Genomic DNA, 14477 nt, shown 5'->3' with positions numbered 1-14477 from the left:
GACACCTGGGCTCAAATCTTGATCAAGCCAGAAAGCTACCAAAATGGGATGTGAATGCATCCTTATATGGCTCCCATCTTACCAAGCAGGACAGTGGTTGCAAATTCTAGTCCAAGAGGTCCCCTGTATCTGTTAGTTTTCTTTCCAGCATAGTTATGTGCTACCTATCACCTTACTCCAACTGTTCAAGATCAGAAAACAACTGACAAGGTTGAACTGTACTATCATTAGTTCAATTACGGTTCAAATGAGACCAGCAGGCACAAGGGTCTTATAGTGTGGATGTTGTATCTTCTGATTTTCTCTGTGACTGTGGTCTTACAGTCAGCCATTAGGTGCTTAAGGCTGTACATAGAATACATGTGGGAATCATACTATTATATACTAACTGTTACGCAAGCTTGAAGAAACAATTCTAGTGCAGGGCTAAACATTGCATTTAGAAAGCCATGGCACACGGAGGAGAAAGGCATTCTGGTCTGATGAAGCACACTTCCGACCTCCATGGCCAAGCCAACACCCAGAGCTCCATTATGTGGAGGGAGAACAGTCCACACGCATTCCACAAAAAGCCCCCACTTGACTTGAAGATGGAGAATGTGGGTTGGGTTTACCAGCAGTGTCAAATCAAAGTCTTGAGCATCAGCAACTGCCAAGGCTCTGGAATGCTGGAGAGCAGCTAAGCTAATGATGAACCCAATGCAGTTTGAACACAATTCAGTTTGGTAGGACTCCTAAATCCTTCCGCATGATTGTTTGCCTTTGTAAATAACAATCATTTATCTGCAATTGTTACATTTCCTTCAGTATTAAGTCAGAAACATTATTTTATTTTATTGCTTGTCTGCACATGTTTTGTTGCTGCTAAGGGCAACTCCAAAAACAAAACACACCCGATGTGTGTATACTCTGTGAAAAAACCTTCAATGCCAATTTTGGAAGTTGAAACCATATACTAAAATGACAAAGACATTGAGTTAGAATTGCTAAGGATGAGTCTAGTTTTAATCACACTAGTGCAGTCTGATTGTGTTCCTATCAAACTCATCTACATGTCACTGCATGACCTGTTTGCGCCAAAGACATAACAAAACAGCTGCAAAAGAAAGCAAGTAGAAATAGTCTCGACAAACAGAAGGCAATAGTCTGCAGATATTCAGACTACATTCCACCAATTAAGTTCTGTGTTTAGGTTAAAAACATTATAAATATTGTATATATACACACACATTTAAAATATTTTAGAATACAGACACCAGACAAATGCACCATGTCTTTTAATTATTTTTTCTTACTTTGAAGCAGCAAAGTGCTGTACTATAGCACCTCCTAGTGTCTGAAACTTGACAACATTTAGAAAGCTGCCCCAGGTATCTCCTGAGAAGGTATGGTATAATTAACCACACCTAATGCATTGGGGGAAAAAAAACTGCAATTCCAATTCCATTTCTATATTAAGCCTTTGAAAACCATTCATGAACATGCCTCATATGTAGCCATAGGGCTCAGGTCTTCCTGTGACTGCACACTGAATAAGGCTTGAATGTCTCAACAGTAAGAGCTTGGGATTAACAGTATTTGTGGGAGATCACTTATGGCTCTGTAATACAACTGGGAAATGAGAAGTGTAATCGTGTAATAAATGGATACTTTTTTTTTTTTTAATCTGAAGACGAATCAGAAACATTATTTTAACGTATTTTAAGCTTGAAATATCCACACCTGGTGCCGGCTTATGTAAGAGTTTTAGTACACTGCCTTTCACAATTTACACAGAGCTTAACAGTTATTCTGCCATGCGTAATCTTTTCATTGGATAATATAGATTTGTTTCCATATTTTCAGCCATGTACAGGGTTTGCTGTTTTAAAATGTTGAGTCTGGATCAGAATTGAAATGCAGGCATAAGTGTAGAATAGGCGCCATATTGGATTGGACTTCCTTGTTGAAAAAGGTCTTTTACATTTTTAACTTGAGAGAAATATAGACGGTTGTGACAATTAACAGACAAACCGTACCTGGCCCTAACAGGAAGACGGACAACAAACTGTACTAGCTACCAGCTCAAGATGAAAGGTACACATGTAACCACAATTTAGAGTAAATATACTCATTAGCTATTCTCTTGAGCAAAACATTTTTGCTTTACCTGCTTGAAATAGATCCGTTGTGCAAAAAAAAAAAAAAAAAAAAAAACATTGCCTCGGTGGAAGATCTTGAAAATAGCTTGATGAGAAGGAATTGTTTGCAGCCAAGCTATTTCAGGGCAAAATAAACACAAACTTTAAGAGTTCTGGTTCATGGCAAATAGGCTTGTTTGACTCCATAATACTGCATTCTGGGAGTGCACTACCGCAGCACAATTCTCTCTAACGCTTGAAGTCGCCTCCTAAGATTAGCTATACACACTTAACCTAAAAAAAAATTACCAAAAAAGTCTATTAACATTCTGAGTTTTTATTTTGTACAGTTAAATAATTATATGGAGAAAGGGAGATGGAGAGAGATCAGACCACATCACATCACATGCTGACACACCAACACCACATTGTAACTAGTAGCAATAACCCCTGACAAGAGTTCAACCCTTTACTGACTTCTCTCTGTTCAGGCAGGTATACACAGGACTTATTTTCCTTGGTCTGTACAAACCTTGTGGGACTCCTCCTCCCTCGGTTTGCTAGTTTGCTCTTTCCTGGTCATTACACATTAGAGGTGAGAGTCCCTTGGCCCTTTATGTCTCTTACACTCAACCTCTGATGTTTGACAAATATTATTTGAAATCTCACAATTGCAATCGTTCACTTTAGTTTAGTGTAATAATCCCCCCCCACCCCCATTTAAGTGAACTGAACCACAGCTATTAAAAAAAGCATTGTAGAAAAAAAACAGCAAGGATACAAAATAAAGAAGGCTAAAATCTCTTGCATTCTAAAATGTTATCCAGGGTCGATTGACATGGGAAATGACAACTGTCAGTTTGTCTTAATAATAACAGTAACAATAATAATAAAGCATTTGATCCCTTACAATTAAAATGGTAATGTGCTGACATCTTTAAAGGTACCTCACCAAAGAGAACTGGACCCTGAAAATGCTGTGCAATTATTGCAATGCAATGATTTATTAGGATATGCCTAGCTGCATAAAAACAAAACACTTCATTAGCCTCCCCTGGATTTGTAAAGTCCTTTTGGCTTCAGTGTTTGCTTAGTCTTTTCAATCGTTGACTTCACATGTTGACATAAGTAACAACAAACTGAACTTTCGTCTGCCAGAACGTTATCTATCAGATAAAGCCAGAGCATAGATTAAAAAGCAAAACTGGGGTCTACATGTGCGTTTGGAAAAGGGGTTTGTGCTTTTCCTCCCCTACACTCACCTCTCCCTTCCTCCATTTTTCTTCCAAGGACAGAAACTATAGACCAGGGTGGTCAGTGCATTTTTTTTTTCTCCAAAAATAAAGAACAATTAAATCATAAAAAAAGACAAAACTGTACATTACTCTAAAGGAACAAAGCCATACAATAGTCTACTCTAAACATCCACATCCCCCCACAAACAAATTGTCCATTTGTGCTGGGCAGATTGCCATTACTACAGCCTACTGATATTTTTTGTTGTCGTCGTTTTCTTATTTGCATTGTCCTCATTAGAGCAGGTTTCTTCCATTCGATAACGTGAGGGAAGTGCTGCGTGGGTTGGGTGTGTGCCGTTTATTGTAAACCCGCAGTTGTGCCAAGAGGGACTGTCTGTCCCTCCTGTCCATGCCCCTTCTCCCTTCGCCCCGGGGGGCACCTCATCTGATTAAGTGGTAAGTGAGCCAGTACATGAAAATGGGCTGTGCAGCTGCGATTGCCATGGTGAGATACATCCTGAGCTGATTCTTCGCCCCCCTCACCAGCACCCCCTCCGCTGCTGCCTCCGACAAAATCTTCAGCCTTAACGTGCGGATCTACATGGGAGGGAGAGAGAGAAAAAGAGAGTGAAAGAGAGAGTGGCACAGCAAAATAGATGTCAAACCAATATTAACACTACAGTAACACTTTACGTTTGAACAGATTTTCGCTACCCTTTTAAGTCTCACTTACAGAACATAACAATGCAATGTTTTTTTAATTACCTCAATACAAACTTAAATACTAAACTTACATTCAGAAATAAGAAATAGTGTCTTTCTGGGAGGAATTATTAAATGTAAAACATTTTCTCTGGTCACTCCTGTGGCACATCCAAAACTATACAATTTCACAATGGTATAAGGTCTCTACTGGACACCCTGCAAATGCACTTCTACTCACATAACTGAATTGGGTGTAGATTTGTATGGGCCTAGCTGGAAATGTTGGACTTGGGGGATCAGGCTACTATCTGGCCTTAAACTGCATAGATAACCTAGTTATGTCATACAATGGATAATAAGGACATGTTTATCGTTTCTTTACTACAATAGTTAAGAATTCATCTCTGTAAACTCCACAGTATTTTCGGATCATCCATGAAATTGTATTTTTATCAGAACTAGAGACCTGGAGCTTTCAAACAAGGTTTTACTCGCGTTTGTAGGGTCTTCCCAGTCTGAGCTACAGGATTGCGCAATCGGCTATTTTTCAGATTGTACAGGACTAATTTGCATATGCTCGTGTTTTTGTGTTTTTACTCGCTCAGCCAATTCATGCTTCATAATAGAAACAGGCACACATTTTTCTTTCATTTTACACAACATGAATGCATACCGCACAAATTATCAAGGAGCTACACAAATAAATGAACAGGAAAAACTGATCCGAGTCTAAACGGTTAAATATTGATTTGGACATTGGTGCCCCCCCTACGGTGTGCAGTTATGGGGATCGCTATGTACGATTTTTATAAATACGTCCCTAACCCGGACACTGGCGTGATTGGTTGAAACAGCAGGGGAAGGGGAGGGAGCAATAACAGTGTATCTGATTTGTTCAGGGACGAGAATAGTAATATTCAGTTTAACAACAGCCAATCAGCACCGTGGTTGCTGGTGTGAGCGAGCAATAGCAAAGCTAGCGCTCACATGGCCTGGGAAATAAATTCAAAAAACAACAGTAATTGTTAGGAGAGCATCAACAATATTAAAACAACAACAATAATAATACCACCGCAGGAGCCGTTAGGACAGCAGGTCGACGCACTTATATGGCACGCTTGCGCAGTGACATGTGGACCGACTGGATATGCCACCCTCGTCAGGCGACTCGTCTAAAAGACCGAAGTGTAAGACCAGGTTTGGTGCTTTGCAGTTGTAGGTAAGCAGTACTTTTTTATTATTTGTTTTCCAACGCTGCCACCCTGTTTTTTTTATTGTGCCGCTTAGCCTTTAAAGAACCTAAACTTTGCTGTGCGACGCTGGTGAGATAGTGTCAAGTGTAGCCAATGATAACAGCCATCTTTATTGTTGTTTCGGATTGGCTGTATTGGAGTAAAATGTGGGTTAGCCTAGTGTTGTGTATTGTGCAAGCGAAATTTACTTTGTCTTTGTTCTGCCAGTGTCTGATTTATTCTGCACTGTGCTGAGGTGTGGTTTGTGTTTATTCCATGTTGCAAAGGGGCGTTTTGAGTAGGCTAAATAACTAATGCTCTTCTCACAGACAAGTTGGTGTGTAGTAGTAGTAATAGTACGTTGGTCTGTTTTTTCTCCTCGTTATGTGACCATGATACTTGTGTGTGGTTGGTGTTTGCGTTTTATACGACTGTCTATTCTTAAGCTCCTCCCTGCAAAATACATAAATTGATAAAGCAACTAATAATTTAAAATGACAATGACGTCATATTTTTTTAACTTCCAGTCACAATGCTGCAGTAGGTTTTCCTCTACAGAACAGTTATCACATTATTCTCCATTTACCACGAGGTTTGCATGATATCTTCTATCCCACTTTTTTATTTTATATAAACAGTTACAATGATGTGGCATTTTTAAACCAGGTCAAGATACAGAGATTACTTCTTTTTGGGGCATCATTAGTTTGTTACAAGCTCTTTCTACAGTTTATGTTCCAGCACTCCACCATGAATATGATTTACTTTCAGCTGGCAGCACCCGTGCTCCAAAAATCTTCCTGCGCCTATGGACCAGGATGTTTAATAATATAAAACATAAAAGCAAATAGTAAAATCTGAAACTCAGTATCCTTTATTAATAACATAACACTTTAAGGTTCAACTCACCGTGAATACAAAAATGGCTATGCAACACCAAAGCAACATCAAATAGTATCCAGTTCTCCCAAAAAGAAGCCCAGCCAAAACTCCTACAATCATTCTGTTAGGACAAAAGGGAGAAATTAAAGAAATGACCCATAATAATATTCCTTAACAGCTCTTTCATATCTTCAGCATAGGGGAAGTTGACTAACATGCCTGTTCCTTTGAAAATTAAATCTTTCACTTCTTTATATCTCATACTTTTTACCCTAGCCTCTCCAGCTTTCTGCAGTCTCTATCTGACAATTCATAAATTCAGCAGAAGTGTTGAAAACCATATAAATTTGCTCAGGGTATTTTTCAGTTATAGGAAAGAAGCCATTTTTTGGCATTAGGGACACTGGTAAGCAGCGTGGAAGCACGAAAAATAAATAAATACATGTCAAGATTATTGGAGATTTACAAAATTATTTTCTTAAAATGCTGTACTTGTGTTTTAAAGGTTCCAATAAATACAAAAACATACCCCACATATTTGTACCCAGAGAAGGCTATGAGATCAATGGTGGTGAGGTCGGTGTTGACGGTTACAAGGTATAGACTGAGTAAAGTCGCAAGCACTTCCATAATGAGCCAGACCAGAGCAGAACTGGCCTGCATGCCTAGAATTTCAGGTGAAAACCTAAATCCAAAGAAAAAAGCAGCAGTGAAGAAAAAATGAATAAACAATCAGTTACAACCTCAATATCTTCAGGGTAAAGGATGCATAAGGTACAGCTCATGGTAACCATAGATGATGACCCAGGTTGGAGTAGTGCAATATAGTCACGTGTTTTTGGCACAAAAGTATATGCCAGCTCACCTGTTCTGAGTTCCCAGTGCCAATCCTGCCACCAGAATGTAGGTGATAAATGCCATGGCTGCCAAACAGAAAAGACAGACTGCATGTTAAGGAGATTATACAAACAGATTAATACCAACAGATCATTTCACCATGCCAGTATTGTTAATTAATTAATTCATTTATATTCAGAAAAAAACTACCAACACAAATTTAATAAAGATGATTTTTGCTGTATTTACTGATTTGGGATTAATATTAGGGCTATGTAACCATAGGTAAAATGTTAGTGTTTTTTTAATGAACCATTAAGGTAATAGATGTATTGTTGTAGGCATCTTGTATTTTGTACTAATTGTATTTGCTGCACTCCCTGTGCGTCTCCCTGGGTAAGGGCTTCTGCTAATAAATTAACTTACATTTAATAATAATAATATTATTAATACTAATAACAACAATAAACAACAATATAATCCTTTCACTAGATGTCAGAGTGAGGGCAAAAAGCTACAGATACAAAAACAAATAGAAATTTGCAAAAACTCAGATGTTCATGTCACAGATGGCGTTTGTCTCAGCTTGGATTTGAACAGGCCAACTATGGTGTCCCAACCTTTTACCATTGAAGCCACATTAGGTTTTTGCATCTTTAAGTGCTGTTCTTACCTGGAATGTACAGATCAGGGGCGTTGATGTCAAACCTGGGAGCCACAGGAGTGTCCTGCTGGTAACTCACCTCCCAGTTCTACACAGAAATACCAAGGAAAGTCTTTAGAAAACTCAAGAAAGTTATCTCTTTATCATGTTGTTTTAATATCATCAAATTTTGAATAATCATATGAAAACTGAACACTACCTGATGCATGTAAGGGAAAACAAGGAGGCCCAGCTTTTTCCCGACATAGACAGTGTCCACAGCAAAGTAATACTTCAGTTTGGAGATTGGAAAGAATCTGTCCAGCTGTGGGGTTCAGAAGGGGTCAGTTGTTACTGGTGCTTGATAACAGTACATTTTATTCTTCATTTCAATGTTTAGTCCACGTATTACTAGCCTTCGCATCTATTAGCAAGCAAATGCATGCTCTGTCCCAAGGCTAATGCAGTATACAAGACTGCTCCACAAGTAAAGAAACCAATATTAAAAAAATTAACATGGGTGATCTATTTACATTGTACAAGTATTTCCATATTTGAGCCTGAGATCAGTGAACTGCACCTTTTATCATATTTCTTATTACTAAAATCCTCTTGCAGAACAGTTTGAGACCAAGTTCAATTCTTACGTTTTTGTCCACCATCTCTTTTCCCTGACTAGCCAAACTGCTTCCGTAGGCCATCGCCAGGTTAGACATCGGGTCTGACAGCAGGGCCTGTGTTGGGTACCCCATCCCCGATGTTTCCTGAGCCCTGTAGCCTGAATTTGCTGTCCTTCCACTGGCACTGGTGTCATCAAAAAGCTGGTTTGGGTCTCCCATGGCTGCTACTGGGTTCCTCATTCTCACTTTTGGCTCTGGAAATGCAAAACAAATTTGATCCAAAGGCACACCACACAAACAAAACACTCCTCATTGCTCAAACTAGTTAGATAACACTTGAGCAGAACAGGGAGTTAGTCCAGTGTTCCAGCACTGCACCATGAAGATGATGAAAAATCAGTTTGAGTGCGAAATGTTGTGGAAAGCAATATGTATTAAAAAAAAAAATAATAATGCTAGCTGTTATCACAGCCAAATTTAAAATAGCATTCGTTAGCCTGTTTCATCAATGACTTTTGTCAGTTATATCCTAAATATATAGGCAAGGAAAGCATATGCTATCGTCTTAGTCTCTCCTCCCAGTTTACAGTAACAGGCTAATTTTTAAAGCGTCTTGTTTCATGATAAAAAAGGCATACTGCAATTCAACACTGTCCCCCACATTTTCCTAGCATTCGGTACCTGCACCTTTTACAAGTCACAAATCACTGTCCTGAGATGACTGCAGATGTACTGCAAAGCAGAGTAGCTCATTGTCAATTGCACCCTTTCCCATGGTTTCAAATACAACCCCACCACAGTAGTTCAGATTTTGAGGAAAATACAGAAGGATGAATTTTATGCCATTTTACCTAGAGATAATATGTGGCAATTAAATGGCGTGACCCAAAAGCTATAAAAGGCAATACTCCTCTATTGCTGGCCATCAATACTGCATGTGAGAGATCAGCATTGTAATGATTCTCTTGAACTGCAAAGCAACTATGTTTAATAATGCATGGGGGGGGAAAGGGATAGCAGTCAATTCTGCCTTGAAAATATCACACTGCCTAGCACCTTTTGAGTTTAAATACAGCAGAGAGAGACATAAAAGGAATCTCTTGCATCCCTTAGGAAATTTGCTCACTTGTTTATCAGGATATCCTTTGCAGCTCGTGCCTTCCAAAGCATCAGTTCATAACTATTTCATTTGAACTCCACAAACAAAGAAAAATATGTTTTTCTTGGAAACTCAGTGTAAACCTTTATAGACAGCGATACTTTCAATTTCAAGTGACAATAACAGGTAGGCCTAAGAATTATAAATCCACATGGGCCTCTGGACATCAACTTACCGCAGGGTTTTATTTTTAGAGGTGCAGTAAACTAACGCAACAAAACATTAACCTTTTGAAGGTCACCGTGATGCCAACAGACTCCAATAACTGCTAATTGCGTAATCCATCGCGTTGACTGGGAGGCCATGTTGAAGTCATGACTTTTCATTAATTGGGGGGGGGGGGGGGGGGGTGATTACAGTACCTCCAACTCCAGTGTTTCCCAATATTGTAAATTAATTGATTCCTGCATCCCATGTAGGCCTATGTGCTTACATTAGCAGGTAAACAAGTCTAAAATGGAAAACTGTAAAGATAGGTTTGCTTCTCTCTGAAACCTAAATCGGGAACTTCACATTAGGGAGCGATCTGTCCTGCTTTGAACCAAAAATAGACGCCCCCCCCTTCCTCCTCTATCTGAAGTTTTAGCATTCTACTGACCTTTCTTAAAGATGTTGTGTCCAACTAGCTGGCTTCCAAAAATATTTAAACTGGTGTTTCCCCAAACACTGGTCCCTGACTGACGCACTCTTCTGGGTTTTGATCCACTCAAGCTCATAAAATGCTGAATGGAACCATTAAGTGAAGTGATTATGTATTTAATTCAACTTTGAATATTTTCATATCTTAAGAGTCTGTGGATTACATATGAAAAAGTAACTTGATAAATAATCTTATAAAACAGATTAAGAACTGGGGGAAAAAGAAAGTGCAATGAAATAATAAGTCCAAAATAATAATGCACACAAGCAGGTATGCTAAATAGACCAGATACAGTTTCTCATTTCCAGTACATTTCCCACGTGAAATCTTATGATTTGATGCGTTTATTTTCTCAAATACACATTCTTGCGCTTTGGCTCCTTTAAACAATACGTTTAAAGAGTCTTCTGTGGGATTTACGAATCAATGGTTGCAAAACATCACTACTTTAGGTCACAGTTTCTGATTAAGAGGTTTTCAATTAATAATAATGTGTCTTTCGATTACAATTACATGATTTACCAACCGTTGATTTCATTGGTGATGAGTATGTAGGCTGCATAACTTTAAACTGATTACGACAATATTTGTTGGGACTTTTAATTGGGAATGAACGATCTTGGTGTCCTGGCCTCTAATCCCTTTGTTTAACGACATACGGTTTAAAATTATTGAATTGAAAACGCAAATTTATTATTTTATTACAATCACTTAAATGTATTGACAAGCAATGTATACAGCTCTCATAGTAGATTTACATTATATGGTTATTTTATTATACTAAGTAGAGCACTAGGCTAGAAAAAACAGAACAGTTCAAATATGGATTGCATCTATTATTTACAAGTCACAATGTTAAGGTTACTTTAGTTTAACTATTTTTCTAATCGCTGCATATGATACAATGGCCTAAAGAATATTGCTGATGGGACATTTCGGTTCCCGTTACATTGTGTATGTCATAAGACGTGTAATAAACAGTAGCATATAGCAAATCTGTACAATTGTTTGTTACATTGTACGCCAGGCCAAGCATTGTCAAATGAAACGAAACGGAATCAGTAATAAAACTAACACTAGTGATTGTGTTCATCAAACAGACACACTTTCACTAACATACAATCTAGTCAAAGACATCCATGATTTCCTGGATTCCGGATAAGATGTCTACTGCTGTAGTGGCTTCCCTTTCCATTAAGTCATTGTATCTCAGCACATATCAAAGAAATAGATAACGTGAATGAAAAAGTATCTGACGTACGTAACTTACGCTGTCTAAACCCGGTGGTGGTGGCCGAGTAATCCATATTGAGAACTCTGTATAGAAACCAGATTTCTATACAATACCAATGTAACCGATATACTGTACCCAAGTTTATACAGTATCAGGAAACCATTCAAATTAGATAGGCCATGCCTCTTTAAAAGAAAATAAGCTACAGACAACCTAACCCAGGTTTGACCAATCACAGCACAGAAACAGATCCTCGGCCTGCGTTGCGCCGCTGGGATGTCCAATAGGAACAGAGTTTAAAAGGGTGCAGCCTGCGACACTGACCAATGAAAAGGAGACGCACAACCTAACTGGGAAATTGATCGTAAAAGTAACCAATCACTAACTACTCCTGTATGACAGCGCACAGGCTTCCCAAAGGAGGCGGGTCACTGTGTTTTGAACAGGACAGTAAAGGCAGGCAGTAAAGGAAAGGGCCGTTTTATCTACACATCTTGGAGTGGAAGCAGAAAAAGGCTATCTAATCATACATTTGATTAAATAAAATAAATGACAACATATACATTCGTTTCCATTATCGTTAACCTGGGATTTGAAAAAAAAAAAAAAAAAGTAATAACGACACAAATAAAACAACAACAAAAAAACGCCGCTACATTATCAATGTTTTTATTCTTATTATTACATATTTACTATGTAGGCATTCATCTCATTATTTTGCAATGTTTTATTAACAGCAATGGTAGCTATGTAGCTAATTGTGTTATATAACGGCAGCGTCCTGACATTGGGAATCGTTTGAAAACAAAGCTGTGATTGCCGAGGCTGTTTTATACAAAACAACAATACAGACCAAGGATAACGATGCGTTACATTTAAAATGCGATTGATCTGATTCAGAGATTACACGGAAGCCTGGCATTTCCACAGTCCAACATATTGTAACATGGTAGCTATGAATGTAACATTTCGATATTTTGTAAACCAAGAAACAGACATGGTTTCATTATCCAAACGCACGCAGTGTCCCGGTGCTAGCACGGCTATTTTAAATGCGGCTGTACTGTACCTGCCGTCGGTCTCAGTCTTGCGCCGCGTTGCCTTCGCTCAATACGGGTAAACGGTAGTACAGTAATACTGTACCATACAGTCAGTATCGGTTTCAATGACTGGGGTCCATTAAACTGCGCTTTCAAACGTGTTCATTGAGATCGCTTCAGAATGAAAATAGTAAACCCTTTGGTGTCATTCTCCCAAGATGCATCTGCACCGGCCCCGTGTAAAGGTGTTGGAGGTAAGGTGTGGGACTGAACTTATGACGTGTCACTGCGCCTGTCCCGTCTGAAGAAAGCGAGCCGTGCAGTTTTACTAGACCAGCGCAACGACACCCGCCACACACACACACACACACAAACAAATGCACAATTAACAATTTGCATTAAAATAAGAATTATTTCAGATTAGCAGGAAATCGTATTGCTTCGTGTCGTTGTATGTCAATATTTATGTAACACAATATGTTTGTATTTATTCACAGGATAGCGCTCTTGACCTTTTTCATGTAGGCCTATGCCTTCCTGGGCGTGCAACGCTTTATTGTGGAGTATGGTCAGTACAGTCATTTTGGTACTATGCTAATACAGCAGGCCTATATTTAGAATGTGGGGGCATTATAATTATACTTCTTATTAATATTAACACACATGAGCGTACTAAGTGAACATAGAGGAAGAAGAGGATATTTATCTTCATCAGCCCGGCTAGCTCAGTCGGTAGAGCATGAGACTCTTAATCTCAGGGTCGTGGGTTCGAGCCCCACGTTGGGCGGTTAGCATTTTTCTCTTTTCACACTACAAAAATTACAAAACCTATATTAAGTAAAACATAAAACAGTAACTTTAAGAAGGATTATTCAATTATAAAAATTATAGGAATCGTGAAATTCGAATTAACAAATGGCAGAAATATTTTAGAAACATACCAGTAGATGGCGTTTAGAGTACAGTATTTTGATTAACAACCTTTTCAACTTTTCAAAACGACTTATGATATTTTTCTAAAGTTTCTAATCTAATCCACAGCTATGTAATTTATATATGTGTGTGTGTGATTATGTGATATAAATATCATTATCCTATATTTATCCAGTGAAGGTCCCCCAAGATGTTTCCACTTACAGTTTATTTAATCTTCCCATATTGTATGTGGTCTTCTTCTAGGTCTTTTTTTAAAATGTCTTGGGGTCTATTTGGTAGCTTTCCTTGTCCATCTTTGATCTGTTCTTCTTGCTATGTGTCCGAACCATTGCCATTTTAACATTTTCACTCTCAATGATGCATATTTTTGTTCTCGGTTCTATAATTTGTTTTGTATTATCTCTTTTTGTTAGCCCAAGCAAACATATTTCCATGCTTCTCTGTGTTGTACGCCATTTCTTTAACATTTTTGCATTGAGTGAACAGGTTTCAGAACCATAAATGAGCACTGGTAGTATGTATTGATCAGATACTTTTCACTTTAGGCAAGTGGGTAAATTTCCTTTCTTTGTTTAATTCTGAGACACTGAAGTTTTGCAAATTTCTCTGTTCATATATTTTTTTTCTCTCTACACACACACACACACACACACACACACGTATATACGTATATATATATATATATATCGATCAGCCATAACATGACCACTGACAGGTGAAGTGAATAACACTGATAATCTCGTTATCATGTCACCTGTTATATTTGGCAACAAGTGAACATTTTGTCCTCAAAGTTGATGTGTTAGAAGCAGGAAAAATGCGCAAGTGTAAGGATCTGAGCGACTTTGACAAGGGCCAAATTGTGATGGCTAGACGACTGGGTCAGAGCATCTCCAAAATTTCAGCTCTTATGGGGGTGTTCCCGGTCTGCAGTGGTCAGTACCTATCAAAAGTGGTCCAAGGAAGGAAAACCGGAGACAGGGTCATGGGCGGCCAAGGCTCACTGATGCACGTGGGGAGCGAAGGCTGGCTCGCGTGGTCCGATCCAACAGACGAGCTACTGTAGCTCAAATTGCTGAAAAAGTTAATGCTGGTTCTGATAGAAAGGTGTCAGAACACACAGTACATCGCAGTTTGTTGCATATGGGGCTGCGTATCCACAGACCAGTCAGGGTGCCCATGCTGAGCCCT

At 38.7% G+C, this 14477-nt stretch overlaps 1 protein-coding gene and 1 non-coding gene across 4 annotated transcripts; one reads left to right on the top strand and one right to left on the bottom strand.

Moving 5' to 3' along the window:
- Positions 1-2441: 2441 nt before the first annotated feature.
- yif1b (Yip1 interacting factor homolog B (S. cerevisiae)) lies at positions 2442-12604 on the bottom strand. Of its 3 annotated transcripts, none has more exons than XM_066703950.1 (8): positions 12380-12604; positions 8305-8531; positions 7878-7982; positions 7688-7766; positions 7043-7100; positions 6707-6862; positions 6205-6298; positions 2442-3955 (listed from the first exon to the last, which is right to left on the bottom strand). In XM_066703950.1, exons 2-8 carry the CDS (start codon positions 8515-8517, stop codon positions 3800-3802), a joined length of 861 nt encoding a protein of 286 aa, XP_066560047.1. In that variant the 5' UTR covers positions 8518-8531; positions 12380-12604; the 3' UTR covers positions 2442-3799. The 3 variants fall into 3 exon arrangements, with proteins under 3 accessions (XP_066560047.1, XP_066560045.1, XP_066560046.1); XM_066703948.1 differs by lacking the exon at positions 12380-12604 and adding an exon at positions 11338-11506; XM_066703949.1 differs by lacking the exon at positions 12380-12604 and adding an exon at positions 11347-11505.
- A 460-nt stretch (positions 12605-13064) lies between these two features.
- trnak-cuu (transfer RNA lysine (anticodon CUU)) lies at positions 13065-13137 on the top strand. Its single transcript has one exon. It is a non-coding gene; the product is annotated as a tRNA-Lys (tRNA).
- The last annotated feature ends 1340 nt before the right edge of the window (positions 13138-14477 follow it).

This window comes from Amia ocellicauda, chromosome 5 (assembly GCF_036373705.1).
Source record: "Amia ocellicauda isolate fAmiCal2 chromosome 5, fAmiCal2.hap1, whole genome shotgun sequence".
NCBI classification, from domain to species: domain Eukaryota; kingdom Metazoa; phylum Chordata; class Actinopteri; order Amiiformes; family Amiidae; genus Amia; species Amia ocellicauda.
Note: the sequence above shows the minus strand (reverse complement) of the source record. Positions and strands in the feature narration are given on the sequence as shown.

What these genes read in the sequence shown, in the direction of transcription:
- yif1b (XM_066703948.1), bottom strand. Translation starts at nt 11,383, where the DNA reads ATGGATTACTCGGCCACCACCACCGGGTTTAGACAGCGTAAGTTAC. An exon ending in CCCTGATCTGTACATTCCAG is followed by an intron (nt 7,101 to 7,687) that starts GTAAGAACAGCA and finishes TCTGTTTGGCAG; the next exon opens with CCATGGCATTTATCACCTAC. An exon ending in GCACTGGGAACTCAGAACAG is followed by an intron (nt 6,863 to 7,042) that starts GTGAGCTGGCAT and finishes CTTTGGATTTAG; the next exon opens with GTTTTCACCTGAAATTCTAG.